General features: G+C 36.9%; 1 protein-coding gene across 1 annotated transcript in view; it reads right to left on the reverse strand.

Moving 5' to 3' along the window:
* Window positions 1-7,468: 7,468 nt before the first annotated feature.
* The window catches only part of SEC62 (SEC62 homolog, preprotein translocation factor), a 31,700-nt gene continuing 26,637 nt past the window's right edge, over window positions 7,469-12,531 (reverse strand). Inside the window, exon 8 of the mRNA XM_019959771.2 lies at window positions 7,469-8,690. Coding sequence (XP_019815330.1) covers window positions 8,221-8,690 — 470 coding nt within the window. The 3' untranslated portion in view covers window positions 7,469-8,220. The remainder of the gene's footprint in view (window positions 8,691-12,531) is intronic.

Below are 12,531 nucleotides of genomic sequence, written 5' to 3' on the forward strand. Positions count from 1 at the left end.
TCAGTCATGCTTCAGTTCCAGGTGACAGAAGCCTCACAAAATAGCTTAAGCAAAAATGAGAAATTTGCTTGCTCATGAAAAATCCAGGGTGAGCTTTAGATAGGGCTAGATCTAGGAGTTCCATGATGACATTATGTCTTTTCTTCCTTGGTTTTGCTTTCACGATGGTTTTATTTCTAGGCAGGTGCAGTCCACCTGGAGGAAATACAGTCATTGGCATCTCCAGGTACACTTCATCCTTAGAACTCTATTGTAGACAATGCAGAGAGGACTTGGTCTGCATTGGGTCATGTGCTCTTCCATGGGGTCAGTCACCCTAGAATGGAATGAGGAGGCTACAGAAGGAAGAGTGGTCCCCAAAGGAAGAGATTCTAAGCAAACCATCATTCCCGCAGGGGTGCATAGTTGAGCAGCTTCTTGGTTAGGCCCACTTGGGCCAGCATCCAGGGTATCCTTTGGGTGTACTTAGCCTGCAGCAGCCCCAGGCAGGCCTCCCACTTGTTGCCAACAATCTTGCTACAGGTGAAGCAGTGCACAGGTATTATCATGGCAGCAGCATGCCAGCTGGCTGATCCTGCAGGCTGTCCCAACTTGGAACTTGCTAAGTATGTGTGACTGAAGTAGATGTGAGCTGTGAATTCTATTAAATACTAAACTACACTAAATTAAGTATCACCGACCTTTGAATATAATGTTATAGTTCTACTTGGTATTGGTGTTAACTGATTATCTAGGTAAAGGGTGTTTAACCTGGAGTACACAGAACTCTAAGGGGATTTGTCAGAATTTGGAGGATATGTGAACTTGGTTAGGAAAAAAAAAAATTTTTTTTTCACTAGGCTATAACTGAAATTTAGTATTCCTTTTAATTATAGATACATATAATCCAGAGATGTTTTAGGCAGTAATCTGACTTTGTCGTTAATAGGATTCTCGTCTTTTCATATCACATTGCAGTTGCAGAGATCTCAATATATTGTTCATGCTGCCTCAATGTCATAGCAGCTATTAAGCTCTCTGCTAGATCTGATTAGTAAGTGAACACATACATTACTCTATCACACACATATTTTGATAACTTACACCTCAACATAACTAGTTCTGTTTGTAATGCTATGCATTTTACTTCTGCACTTAAAAACAACATTCTGAGACAGGATCCACGGCACAAGAGTTGAAGTGATCTAGCATTCACTGGAAACAAGATGAGACCAAAGTATGATGATCTGACTCAAGAACTTTAGCCCACCTGCTCTAAGGTGGGGCTGAGATAAGAGATTATGAGCCTTTTCAGTACACTTCAGTTCAGTCATGTCCTACTCTTTGTGACCCCATGAACCACAGCACGCCAGGCCTCCCTGTCCATCACCAACTCCCGGAGTTTACCTAAACTCATGTCCATTGAGTCGGTGATGCTATCTAACCATCTCATCCTCTGTTGTCCCCTTCTCCTCCTGCCCTCAATCTTTACCAGCATCAGGATCTTTTCAAATAGGTCAGCTCTTCACATCAGGTGGCCAAAAGTATTGGAGTTTCAGCTTCAACATCAGTCCTTCCAATGAACACCCAGGACTGATCTCCTTTAGGATGGACTGGTTGGATCTCCTTGCAGTCCAAGGGACTCTCAAGAGTCTTCTCCAACACCACAATTCAAAAGCATCAATTTTTCTGCACTCAGCTTTCTTTATACTACAACTCACAACCATACATGACTACTGGAAAAACCACAGCCTTGACTAGATGGACCTTTGTTGACAAAGTAATGTCTCTGCTTTTTAATATGCTGTCTAGCTTGGTTGACTATGCCAAAGCCTTTGACTGTGTGGATCCCAATAAACTGTGGAAAATTCTGAAAGAGATGGGATTACCAGACCAACTGACCTGCCTCTTGAGAAACCTATATGCAGGTCAGGAAGCAACAGTTAGAACTGGACATGGAACAACAGACTGGTTCCAAATTGGGGAAGGAGTACGTCAAGGCTGTATATTGTCATCCTGCTTATTTAACTTATATGCAGAGTACATCATGAGAAACGCTGGGCTGGAAGAAGCACAAGCTGGAATCAAGACTGCGGGGAGAAATATCAATAACCTCAGATATGCAGATGACATCACCCTTATAGCAGAAAGTGAAGAGGAACTAAAAAGCTTCTTGATGAAAATGAAAGAGGAGAGTGAAAAAGTTGGCTTAAAGCTCAACATTCAGAAAACGAAGATCATGGCATCTGGTCCCGTCACTTCATGGGAAATAGATGGGGAAACAGTGGAAACAGTGTCAGACTTTATTTTTTTGGGCTCCAAAATCACTGCAGATGGTGACTGCAGCCATGAAATTAAAAGACGCTTACTCCTTGGAAGGAAAGTTATGACCAACCTAGATAGCATATTCAAAAGCAGAGACATTACTTTGCCAACAAAGATCCGTCTAGTCAAAGCTATGGTTTTTCCAGTGGTCATGTATGGGTGTGAGTTGGACTGTGAAGAAAGCTGAGCACAGAAGAATTGATGCTTTTGAACTATAGTGTTGGAGAAGACTCTTGAGAGTCCCTTGGACTGCAAGGAGGTCCAATCAGTCCATCCTAAAGATCAGTCCTGGGTGTTCATTGGAAGACCTGATGTTAAAGCTGAAATTCCAGTACTTTGGCCACCTCATGCAAAGAGTTGACTCACTGGAAAAGACTCTGATGCTGGGAGGGATTGGGGGCAGGAGGAGAAGGGGACGACAGAGGATGAGATGGCTGGATGGCATCACTGACTCAATGGACATGAGTTTGAGTAAACTCCGGGAGCTGGTGATAGACAGGGAGGCCTGGTGTGCTGTGATTCATGGGGTTGCAAAGAGTCGGACACGACTGAGTGACTGAACTGAACTGAACTAGGTTGGTCCTAACTTTCCTTCCAAGGAGTAAGCGTCTTTTAATTTTATGGCTGCAATCACCATCTGCAGTGATTCTGGAGCCCCCAAAAATAAAGTCTGACACTGTTTCCTCATCTATTTGCCATGAAGTGATGGGACCAGATGCCATGATCTTAGTTTTCTGAATGTTGAGCTTTAAGCCAATTTTTTCACTCTCTTTCACTTTCATCAACAGGCTCTTTAGTTTTTCTTCACTTTCTGCCGTACGGGTGGTGTCATCTGCATATCTGAGGTTATCGATATTTCTCCCGGCAATCTTGATTCCAGCTTGTGCTTCTTCCAGTCCAGCGTTTCTCATGATGTACTCTGCATAGAAGTTAAATAAGCAGGGTGACAATATACAGCCTTGACATACTCCTTTTCCTATTTGGAACCAGTCTGATGTTCCATGTCCAGTTCTAACTCTTGCTTCCTGACCTGCATATAGGTTTCTCAAGAAGCAGGTCAGGTGGTCTGGTATTCCCATCTCTTTCAGGATTTTCAGCAGTTTTTTTGTGATCCACACAAAGGCTTTGGCATAGTCAATAAAGCAGAAATAGATGTTTTTCTGGAACTCTCTTGCTTTTTTCAATGATCCAGCAGATGTTGGCAATTTGGTCTCTGGTTCCTCTGCCTTTTCTAAAACCAGTTTGAACATCTGGAAGTTCACGGTTCACGTACTGCTGAAGCCTGGCTTGGAGAATTTTGAGCATTACTTTACTAGCGTGTGAGATGAGTGCAATTGTGCAGTAGTTTGAGCATTCTTTGGCATTGCCTTTCTTTGGGATTGGAATGAAAACTGACCTTTTCCAGTCCTGTAGCCACTGCTGAGTTTTCCAAATTTGCTGACATATTGAGTGCAGCACTTTCACAGCATCATCTTTTAGGATTTGAAATAGCTCAACTGGAATTCCATCACCTCCACTAGCTTTGTATGTAGTGATGCTTCCTAAGGCCTACTTGACTTCACATTCCAGGATGTCTAGCTCTAGATCCAAATGAATTTGGATCTACTCAAAAACATGTTAACTAAATGCCACAGACACTGGCTTAAGAGCTTGTTAAAGACAAATTCATTTCTTTGTGCAGTTATCTGCATAGGTATCCACTAGAATTGGATTTCAGTTATCTAAACTGTTAGGACATGGTCTATAAGGTTGTGAGATACTTTCTAACAATGTTTGTTGATAAGGACCCATCAGGGATGAACTCATCAGAACTGTTCTCTAGGAACTTCTCTTTGGTTTACCGGTCTTGGTTTCCAACAGGAAGCAGATAGTTCTTAAATGATGACACTTTGAGGAGATACTAACAAAGATGTGGGTGTGGGGGACTTCACAAGAGGAAACACAAAGCTTCAACAACTCCTGGCTAGTGGCAGATCTGGCATCACCCCTTGGCCAGAAGGGAAGAGAACAAGGAGCAGCAAATTTAAAGAAATAAGCAAAGTTTAGAGGAAGTGGTTACCTTTGAGTACTGAGGTAGCTCACTGTGGGATAGCTGAGACCATCCCTGATCACCCTCAGATCTCCAGCCACGACATTCCTTAGCAAAAACCTAGCTAGAAGCCAGGGGGCGAAGGGGCCCACTGTTGTGGCCTACTCATCAGCCTTTTGGGGACAGAGAGCAGAGTGGAACTGTAAGAGGTAGAGATATCCAGCCCACTTGGCAAATTTCTACCACAGCGATTTTCAAACTATTTGATGGTCTAAAAGGGCAAAAATTAAAAAAAAAAAACAACCCACAGCTACCCCTAACATTCTGGCATGTTAAGCTTTTGGTATTACTGAATGAATAGACAAAGAACTGAAATATTACTGAAACACAGAGTAAAAGGAAACTACAATTAGGAACTACGTGTTTACTTTCAGTCAGAATGGATACTTAAAATGTTATGGAAATACTGGAGCATGGTTCAGCAATAAATTCTATTCTGTAGGTCAGACAGGTACGTCACAGCTTCATAATACAGTTAAGTACAGTTCATCCTCCTTATTTGTGGATTCTTTATTTGTAAATTTGCCTGTGTTTTAAAACTTTCGTGATGCTTTCACAGTCATGCATGGAGTGGTGAAAAATTTGACCTAGCCCAATGCATATGCTCCCAGTTGAGGGTGACAAGATGACATGCTGTGTTCTTGGTTCAGTTCATATAGTTTACACAAGCATCCTTTGCTCTATTTAGCACACTGTTTTTTGCATTTTTGGATTTTTTTAATTGGTGGTTTTACTGTTTAAAATGGCCCCCAAATGAAGTGCTGAAATGCTGTGTAGTGTCTAAGTACTAGACGGCAGTGATAGACCTTTTGAAGGAAGCACATGTATTAGACAAACTTGGCTTGGGCATGACATTACAGTTGCTGTTGACCCATGAATTCAATGTTAGTTAACCAAACAGAAAGACATCTGAAACAAGTTCGTGTTTTGATTAGTTGGTAAACATGTGGCCAGGGACTCACAGAATAACCCCAGTATTCCCCCTAGGAGCAACGGTTCCGTATTTGCTAATTCTGTGTTGGTGGGTACCTTTATGGGCTTCCCACCTTGTGCTAGTGGTAAAGAACCCGCCTGCCAATGCAGGCGATGTAAGAGATGCGGGTTTGATCCCTGTGTCAGGAAGATCCCCTAGAGAAGGACACGGCAACCCACTCTAGTACTCATGGTCCACAGGGTCACAAAGAATTGGACATGACTGAAGCGACTCAGCAAGCACGCAACATGGTGACTTTATAGAACCCAATCACCATGAATAATGACGAGACATGTTGTCTTCTAGTTCCTAATAAAGATTCAAAAAGGAAAATTCAATTTACAAAAGACACCGATGATTTTTCTATATTAGCAACTAATTGGCACTCATAACGCAAAATCAGGAAGGGGGAAAACATTAAAACCTGCGCATAATTTTAATATGACATATTAAAATTTATTACTTTTTGATAGTATTCAGCTAAATCCAAATTATTTCAATTAAAGTTGTCTAGAAGGCCATATAGCTTGAAAATTAAAGAAATCAGTGGGAGGGAAAAGAAAAAACAATCTATTTAATACATTGACTTTACAATCACAAATGCATTATTATCTGGACTCAGTTGGTTAATTCAATCCTGCTTATTAGTTAGGCCAATTTATACCCACTCCACAATAAATCCTACATTATCCAAAAGCTTTACGCTTCTATTTACAGTAGCATAGCAAACCTGAAGTCTTTTTTAAAAAAACAATCACCATTCCATTGACTAATGTAACCAATTTCCCATGCTCTGGCATAAGAATATTTGATGTTAGTCAACAAAGACAGCCATCTATTATTCTTGAGAAATATAAGAGTGGCAGTCTTTTGATTTTTTGTTTAAAGTAAGTAACTCTGAATAGTAAAATAGCTGAAATTTCTAACTTGCTTTCTAGCCACATTAAGAATGACATTTTCCCCCAGGGACCTTCACATATTTAAAAAATTTGGATTAACATTCTTTAAGAATCCACACATATCAATAAGAAGCTGACTTTCCTGCCAGGTTTCAAATGCCTTAAAGATGAGACATAGTACATACATTATAAAGAGTTTATGGATGAATGTTGACTGCCTGGGCATTGTTACAACAGTAAAGGTTAAATCACTTTTATTTCTGAAAGACACTTTTGGTACCATTATCATATCCCAAAATAGGTATTAATGTTACTCATGATTAAGAAGCTCGGAAGTTATAATTATACATCTCTTATTGTAGAAATAAAGTAGGAGAGCTCTGTATTGTGAGGGGAAAACACCCAGGCATTTAAATCAATGCATATTTGCTAGGAGGAAACTTAAACTGACTACAGCCTTGAGAGAGCTGCATTAACATCAAATAGCCACATTTCTGTCCACTTACAAGGAATACTATAAAGAAGCAAACAAGCCATGTTTAACAAAATGTATCAGCATACAGAAAGTGTAGTTTTTCACACTTAGAAAAATTTAAATCTTTAGTCTAACACTTAGATGGGAAACAGCCTAAAGAAAAATGAAGAACTATACACACCACCTATTTCAACTACAAACGCTCTGTGACCGAAGGAAAATAATTCAATATTCACTATCATTTTGTAAGAGTATAACTTCAAGGAATGATTATGCTAAGTAAACACACGATATTCCTAAAGATTTGTAACTAAGGTTTGCAAGACATGAAATCAAATTGCAAAACTAGTTGAAAGCAATTAGAGTCCAATAGTTCTCTTATGTTTTCTTTTATGCTCTTTATTTTAAATTGATATTTTAGAACAGTAAATTATCTTTCATAGCAGTTCTCCTGATCTGATAATATAGTACCCCATTTCTGAATGTAGAGATTTAAGATAAATCAAAATAAACATTAAGGCGTACAAACAGCTACTTTAAGTCTGCTCTTATTTAATAAAGATCATTTCAACTCATATTCAAATACATGGAATGTTGGCACAAAACTGAAGCTGCTGTAGAAAGATCACAGATGTTCTGTGGGTTATTGAAACTTCCATCTAAAAACATACCCTTAAATGGTCGTAATTGTACAAATTTAAGTGTTGAGAAAATGTCTAAATAAGAAGTAACAATTAAAATAAAATGTTTATTTGTAAATTATGTACAGAATACATTTTACTTTACGACAAGGAAATGGGAAGAACCATCACCTCCCAGCCAATTCTGCTTGCTTCCTCTGTTGGAGACGACCATCTTACTCTAAATCAGGCGTACAAATCAGTTTGGATTTCCTAAGTTGGAAAAGGAGAATTTGTAGCTAAACTTAAAGTGTTGCTGCATTATTACTAGTTGGCTTGTTTCCACAAAATGTTTTTGAACCCTGCTAAGTTAGAATCTTAGAAGTTTTCTGATATAATTTAATACTCAACAAAAGCTAAACTAATAAGAACAATAAGTTTAAGCATTTCATCTCAAAGAAACTGTGAAATGGCTACAAAACTATGCTTAATCTAAAATATTGGTGTTTATTTTTATCCCTTTTAGTTATTCTGATCAGTCTAACAGTAAAAAGCCATACAACTATCAAAAATGCCAATAATCTAAATGTCATTGTGGAAAGTGCATCTTTGATAATTGTCAAAATAAATGAGACCTATTTACTGTAAAATTATCAAATAGATAAAACTTATAAATGGCTTTAGACTGTATCAATAATAGTATTATATGAAATGAAGGACTGAATATAACTGCTTAGATGTCAAATCCATTTCAGTAAATGGATTTAAAGAATGCTACAAATGTCATGTGTACATTATGATGATCAGCCAACATAGAAAATCCAACCTCTTGCACATATTTAGTCCCCAAATTAGTCAGATTATGATTTTTCATGTGAAGATTTAGTTGTTTCTCCATCGTTGTCTTCTTCCTCCTCCTCTTCACAATCCCCATCTGTTTGCTGTTCCAGTTCCTCTTTTGTGATCATTTCAAAATCATTCCCATTTCCACTACTGTGTTGGGATCGGTCATCTTCCCTCCTGTCACTGTCTGTGTCTGAATGCCGTTCTCCACCTGAGCCTTCTGTTCCGTGATTTCCTGGTCCTACTTTCCCCTCCTCATCTTCCTTTTTCTCACTGTCTGACTTTTCCTCACTGTCGGACTTCTGTTGCTTTTTGGTTTCAGATTTCTCATCTTTCTTTAAGTCTGCTTTTGGTCCTTTGTATTCATGTGTGTACAGAGGTCTGAAGGAGTCAATGAAGCCCACGTCCGCAGTCAGATTTGGCAAGAACCAAAAATGGTGCCTTCCTCCAGTTATGAGCCAAATGATGAGAAACAGAATGCAACGAGCTGTGGGAGAAAAATTTCTCTAATTGAATAATTCAAGCATTGACTCAGACAGCAGGGAATATTTGTTAATGAAAAAGTGGGAAAACATTCAGAGTCTTCCTATTTGTATATTACATGCACCTTAAATATAAACAGTTAAATCCTAGATTAGCAGCTATCAAGAGTATTCCGGGCACACAGCATTCTGCCTCTGAACTTGAGGGCACAATGCTGCAATGCCATTCAAAAAAGTGCTTTTATGTTTTTTTCATCTGCGCACTGTTTCTTCGATATACTTATATCCAAGTATATAAGTATATCTTGGATATACTTATATCCATTTATTTCTTGGATATACTTATACTTTATGTACTTTGCTATGTTACAATTCAATAAACACAGCTGCCAGTTGGACCCTGGAAGTACACGTGAAATCATGGTAGAAGAAAAAAGGAAATAAACCCAAGTAAGAGATGAATGATATCTTAAGCCTTAGAAAGGAGAAAGCAGGGTTGCACTATGACTTTCCTAGATACTTTTGTCTAAGGCAATTCCTCCATTAAAAAATAGAAAAAATTATGCTTTTTACAACCATTCTGGTATAAACACAAATATAACCCTGCACAGATTCACTATTATAGAGAAGTATATATATTGTTACTTTTCATTTTAGAAGAAATGAAAATGAAATTATTTCCATGGGTTCCTAAATGTATCATGAGTTCAAGGCATGTGCTGACCCTACCTAAAGGTTAAGTCTTCTAAGTAAAAATACTTTTGAACAATAAGAGAACATTTTCCTAACAGCAATTTCTTTTTATTTAAGGACAACATTTCCCCAGTATTAAGTAACATAGAAATCCAGATGGGTTTAACAAATAGGTTTGAAGTTACTCTTTTAGAGCAGTATGACAACTATGGGCTTCCCTGGTGGCTCAAATGGTAAATAATCTGCCTGCAATGCAGGAGACACAGGTTTGATCCCTGGGTGGGGAAGATTCCCTGGAAAAGAGAACGGCTACCCATTCCAGTATTCTTGCCTGGAGAATTCCATGGACAGAGGAGCCTGGCAGGCTACAGTCCATGGGATCAACAATGGTTAGATAATAGAAGAAATTGATAATTTTAAAGTTTATAGTAATGAACTATCACAAACCCCAGTATTTCATACCTTTCTTTTAATTTATCACATATATGGAGCTGAGTGATTTGTCTGGATTTTACTTTTTTAAAGGTCATGATTATGTGAATGTTATGAGCTAATTAATTATGACAGGTTTCTTGGGTTTCATTTTAGTTTTCGTTTTCTTTACAGATAATCCTATCATTGTTTTCTAATAAAGTCTGAGAAAAGCTCATCTATGTTTCTTCCATTATTTAGCTTCAGACAGATAAAATAGTTATAGCTGCCTTGACTTTTATAAAGCACTAATTTCTGTTTTCACAAAAGAACATAAATATTCTGAAAGACTGTATACACACCAGTATCTTTTGTGTATACAAACAGAAAAGGCAAATATGCTTGAAACTATTAAATAAATCAGTGAATAAACCACACTGATAAAAAGAAATAATGAACATCTCTTAAGGAGGTTGCATATTTTTTTCTCCAAATAGAATTATGATGTTACATTAGGTTTTGAAGGGTTGTAAAACAGATAGTTCATAGTATGAAATCTTGCCTGAAATACAAGAAAAAGCAACATTAAAGTGGCAAATAAAGTCACATCCCTATGGGTATAGCAGAATTCTTTTTTTTCAACAGTTTTTCTCTATATGCCAGTATATTACTAGGGGCAAAAAGAGAAGAATCATGAGAAAAACTACTGTGATATGTATGGTCATACCATTTCTATGGCCTGGCGTGCTGCAGTCCATGGGGTCGCAAAGAAATTGGACACGACTGAGCAATTGAACTGACTGAATTGAACCATTTCTATACTAAAAGTGACATATTTAGAAAATTGCCAGAGGTCTTATTTTAAATTGCAGTACTAAATATACATATTCAAAGCAACACCAAATTTGATTTGACCAATAAATAATACTTCATGAGATAATATAATAAAATCTCCAATTTACAAGTAGGATACAGATCAAACCATTTAAAAGTGTATTTGGAATTTTCTAAGAGAAACAACATTTTCTAAGAGAAGTAATAAAAAAATTGGATTTATTTTCTGATTTGATTGACAAGGCTGTTTAACATACATTGCTACTTAAACTCCCAGTATATTTAAAATGAAAAATTGAAAGAATTACTAGAGAAACAATACTTTAAAGAACAAAACAATAACCATAAATTATTGTGAATATCAGTTTAAATGAAAGATAAGCAAGTGGGTTAACTCTATTCAGTGGAAATTAACCTTTGCTGAAAAATTTCAAAAAGCTGCTAAATTTTCAGGGATCTGGGAATCAGAAGACATCAACTTGACTAGTGTATCTAATGGCAGATAAAATTTTATGGCTTCTCATTCTTGATGCAGGTAGTACATTACCACTAGTTACCTGCTTCACACTCTTAGACATTTATTTCTTGGCCTGCAAATGTGCTGTTAACATGCAGAAGCTTCAGGGGCTATTTTTAAGGTGAACAGACTAGAGGTAGGAAAAACTGAAAGGTGGATGAATAAGGTTTCACAAAGAGTCAGAAATTCCCCCCATAAATGGAGGCCCATAAACATGATGAACTGAATGAAAATACTAGATGGATCCCTGGGTCTATGGATGGCAGCACCAAATCAGGACCCTGTGATGTCCAGGGTGGAGGGAAATTGCTTAGCACTATTGCTTAGGGTTAGAGCAGTAATGCTTTATAAACATAATAATCTACTACATTACATATCATAGAATCTCAGAATAACACACATCTCATTCAGACAATCTTGGTCAAATTCCGTCCTCTAAAAACAGATATTAAATCAGTATTCCGGTTGTTGAAAAAATTTTTATAAAGTACTCCTCCTATATGTTCTGGTAGAAAAGCTGATTTGTCATTTGAGGAAAATAATCAGAATTTAGTTACTATATAGCAACATAAGCTCTCAATGATCCAAAGAATTATATATGATAGGAAAAAAAAAATCACTAAACAGCTTAAAAAAGCAGAAAAACATTGCTATTTCCCAAATGAAAAACTAAATTAGACCAGTTCATCCTTTGAAAAAATCTTCAAAGACTAGAATTTTAAGCAAAATAATACTTGTTTTGCCTCATATTAAATAACATGGTCAGTGTAAAAAATACAGACAAGTGTAAATAAGAATCCTAAAATCACTCATAACTACCACCACCTTTTGTATTTAGGTGTATTTCCTTACAGTCAAATCCTTCTTGGCCCTGAGTATTTCCATTTCAAAAAAAAATCTTCCTAATTATATAAGCCAAAAATACTTCATTATCTTAATTATTTGACATCTAGTGATAAGCATTTTTCATATATTTATTAATCATGTTAATTTCCTCTTTTGAATTGGATTATTTTTATAATGCTTTATTTTTAGCTATGAAAGCCCCTAATCATTCAGAAAAGTAAAATAACATTATTTGTATTTTCTTATTGATTTTCAAAAAGGATTTTAAACTTGTTAATGCATCAAGAACTTATTTTGGCCCATGGTACAAACTGATTTTTCCTAAGAATGGCAAATCAATTGTTTATAATCATTTACTATATAAAATGTAAATGTTTAATATGTTTCATTTGTCTTAGGTAAAAAAAGTTTACTGAAAGTATTATGTTTATTAAATGACCAATCACTGTAAAAATATTAAAGTCTTTATGGCAGCTAAATTTTAAAGCATATCTATTTGCAGACTCTTGTTTAGTTGCTAAGTCATGTCTGACTCTTTTGCAAGC

Source organism: Bos indicus, chromosome 1 (genome assembly GCF_029378745.1).
Source record: "Bos indicus isolate NIAB-ARS_2022 breed Sahiwal x Tharparkar chromosome 1, NIAB-ARS_B.indTharparkar_mat_pri_1.0, whole genome shotgun sequence".
In the NCBI taxonomy this organism is placed as follows: domain Eukaryota; kingdom Metazoa; phylum Chordata; class Mammalia; order Artiodactyla; family Bovidae; genus Bos; species Bos indicus.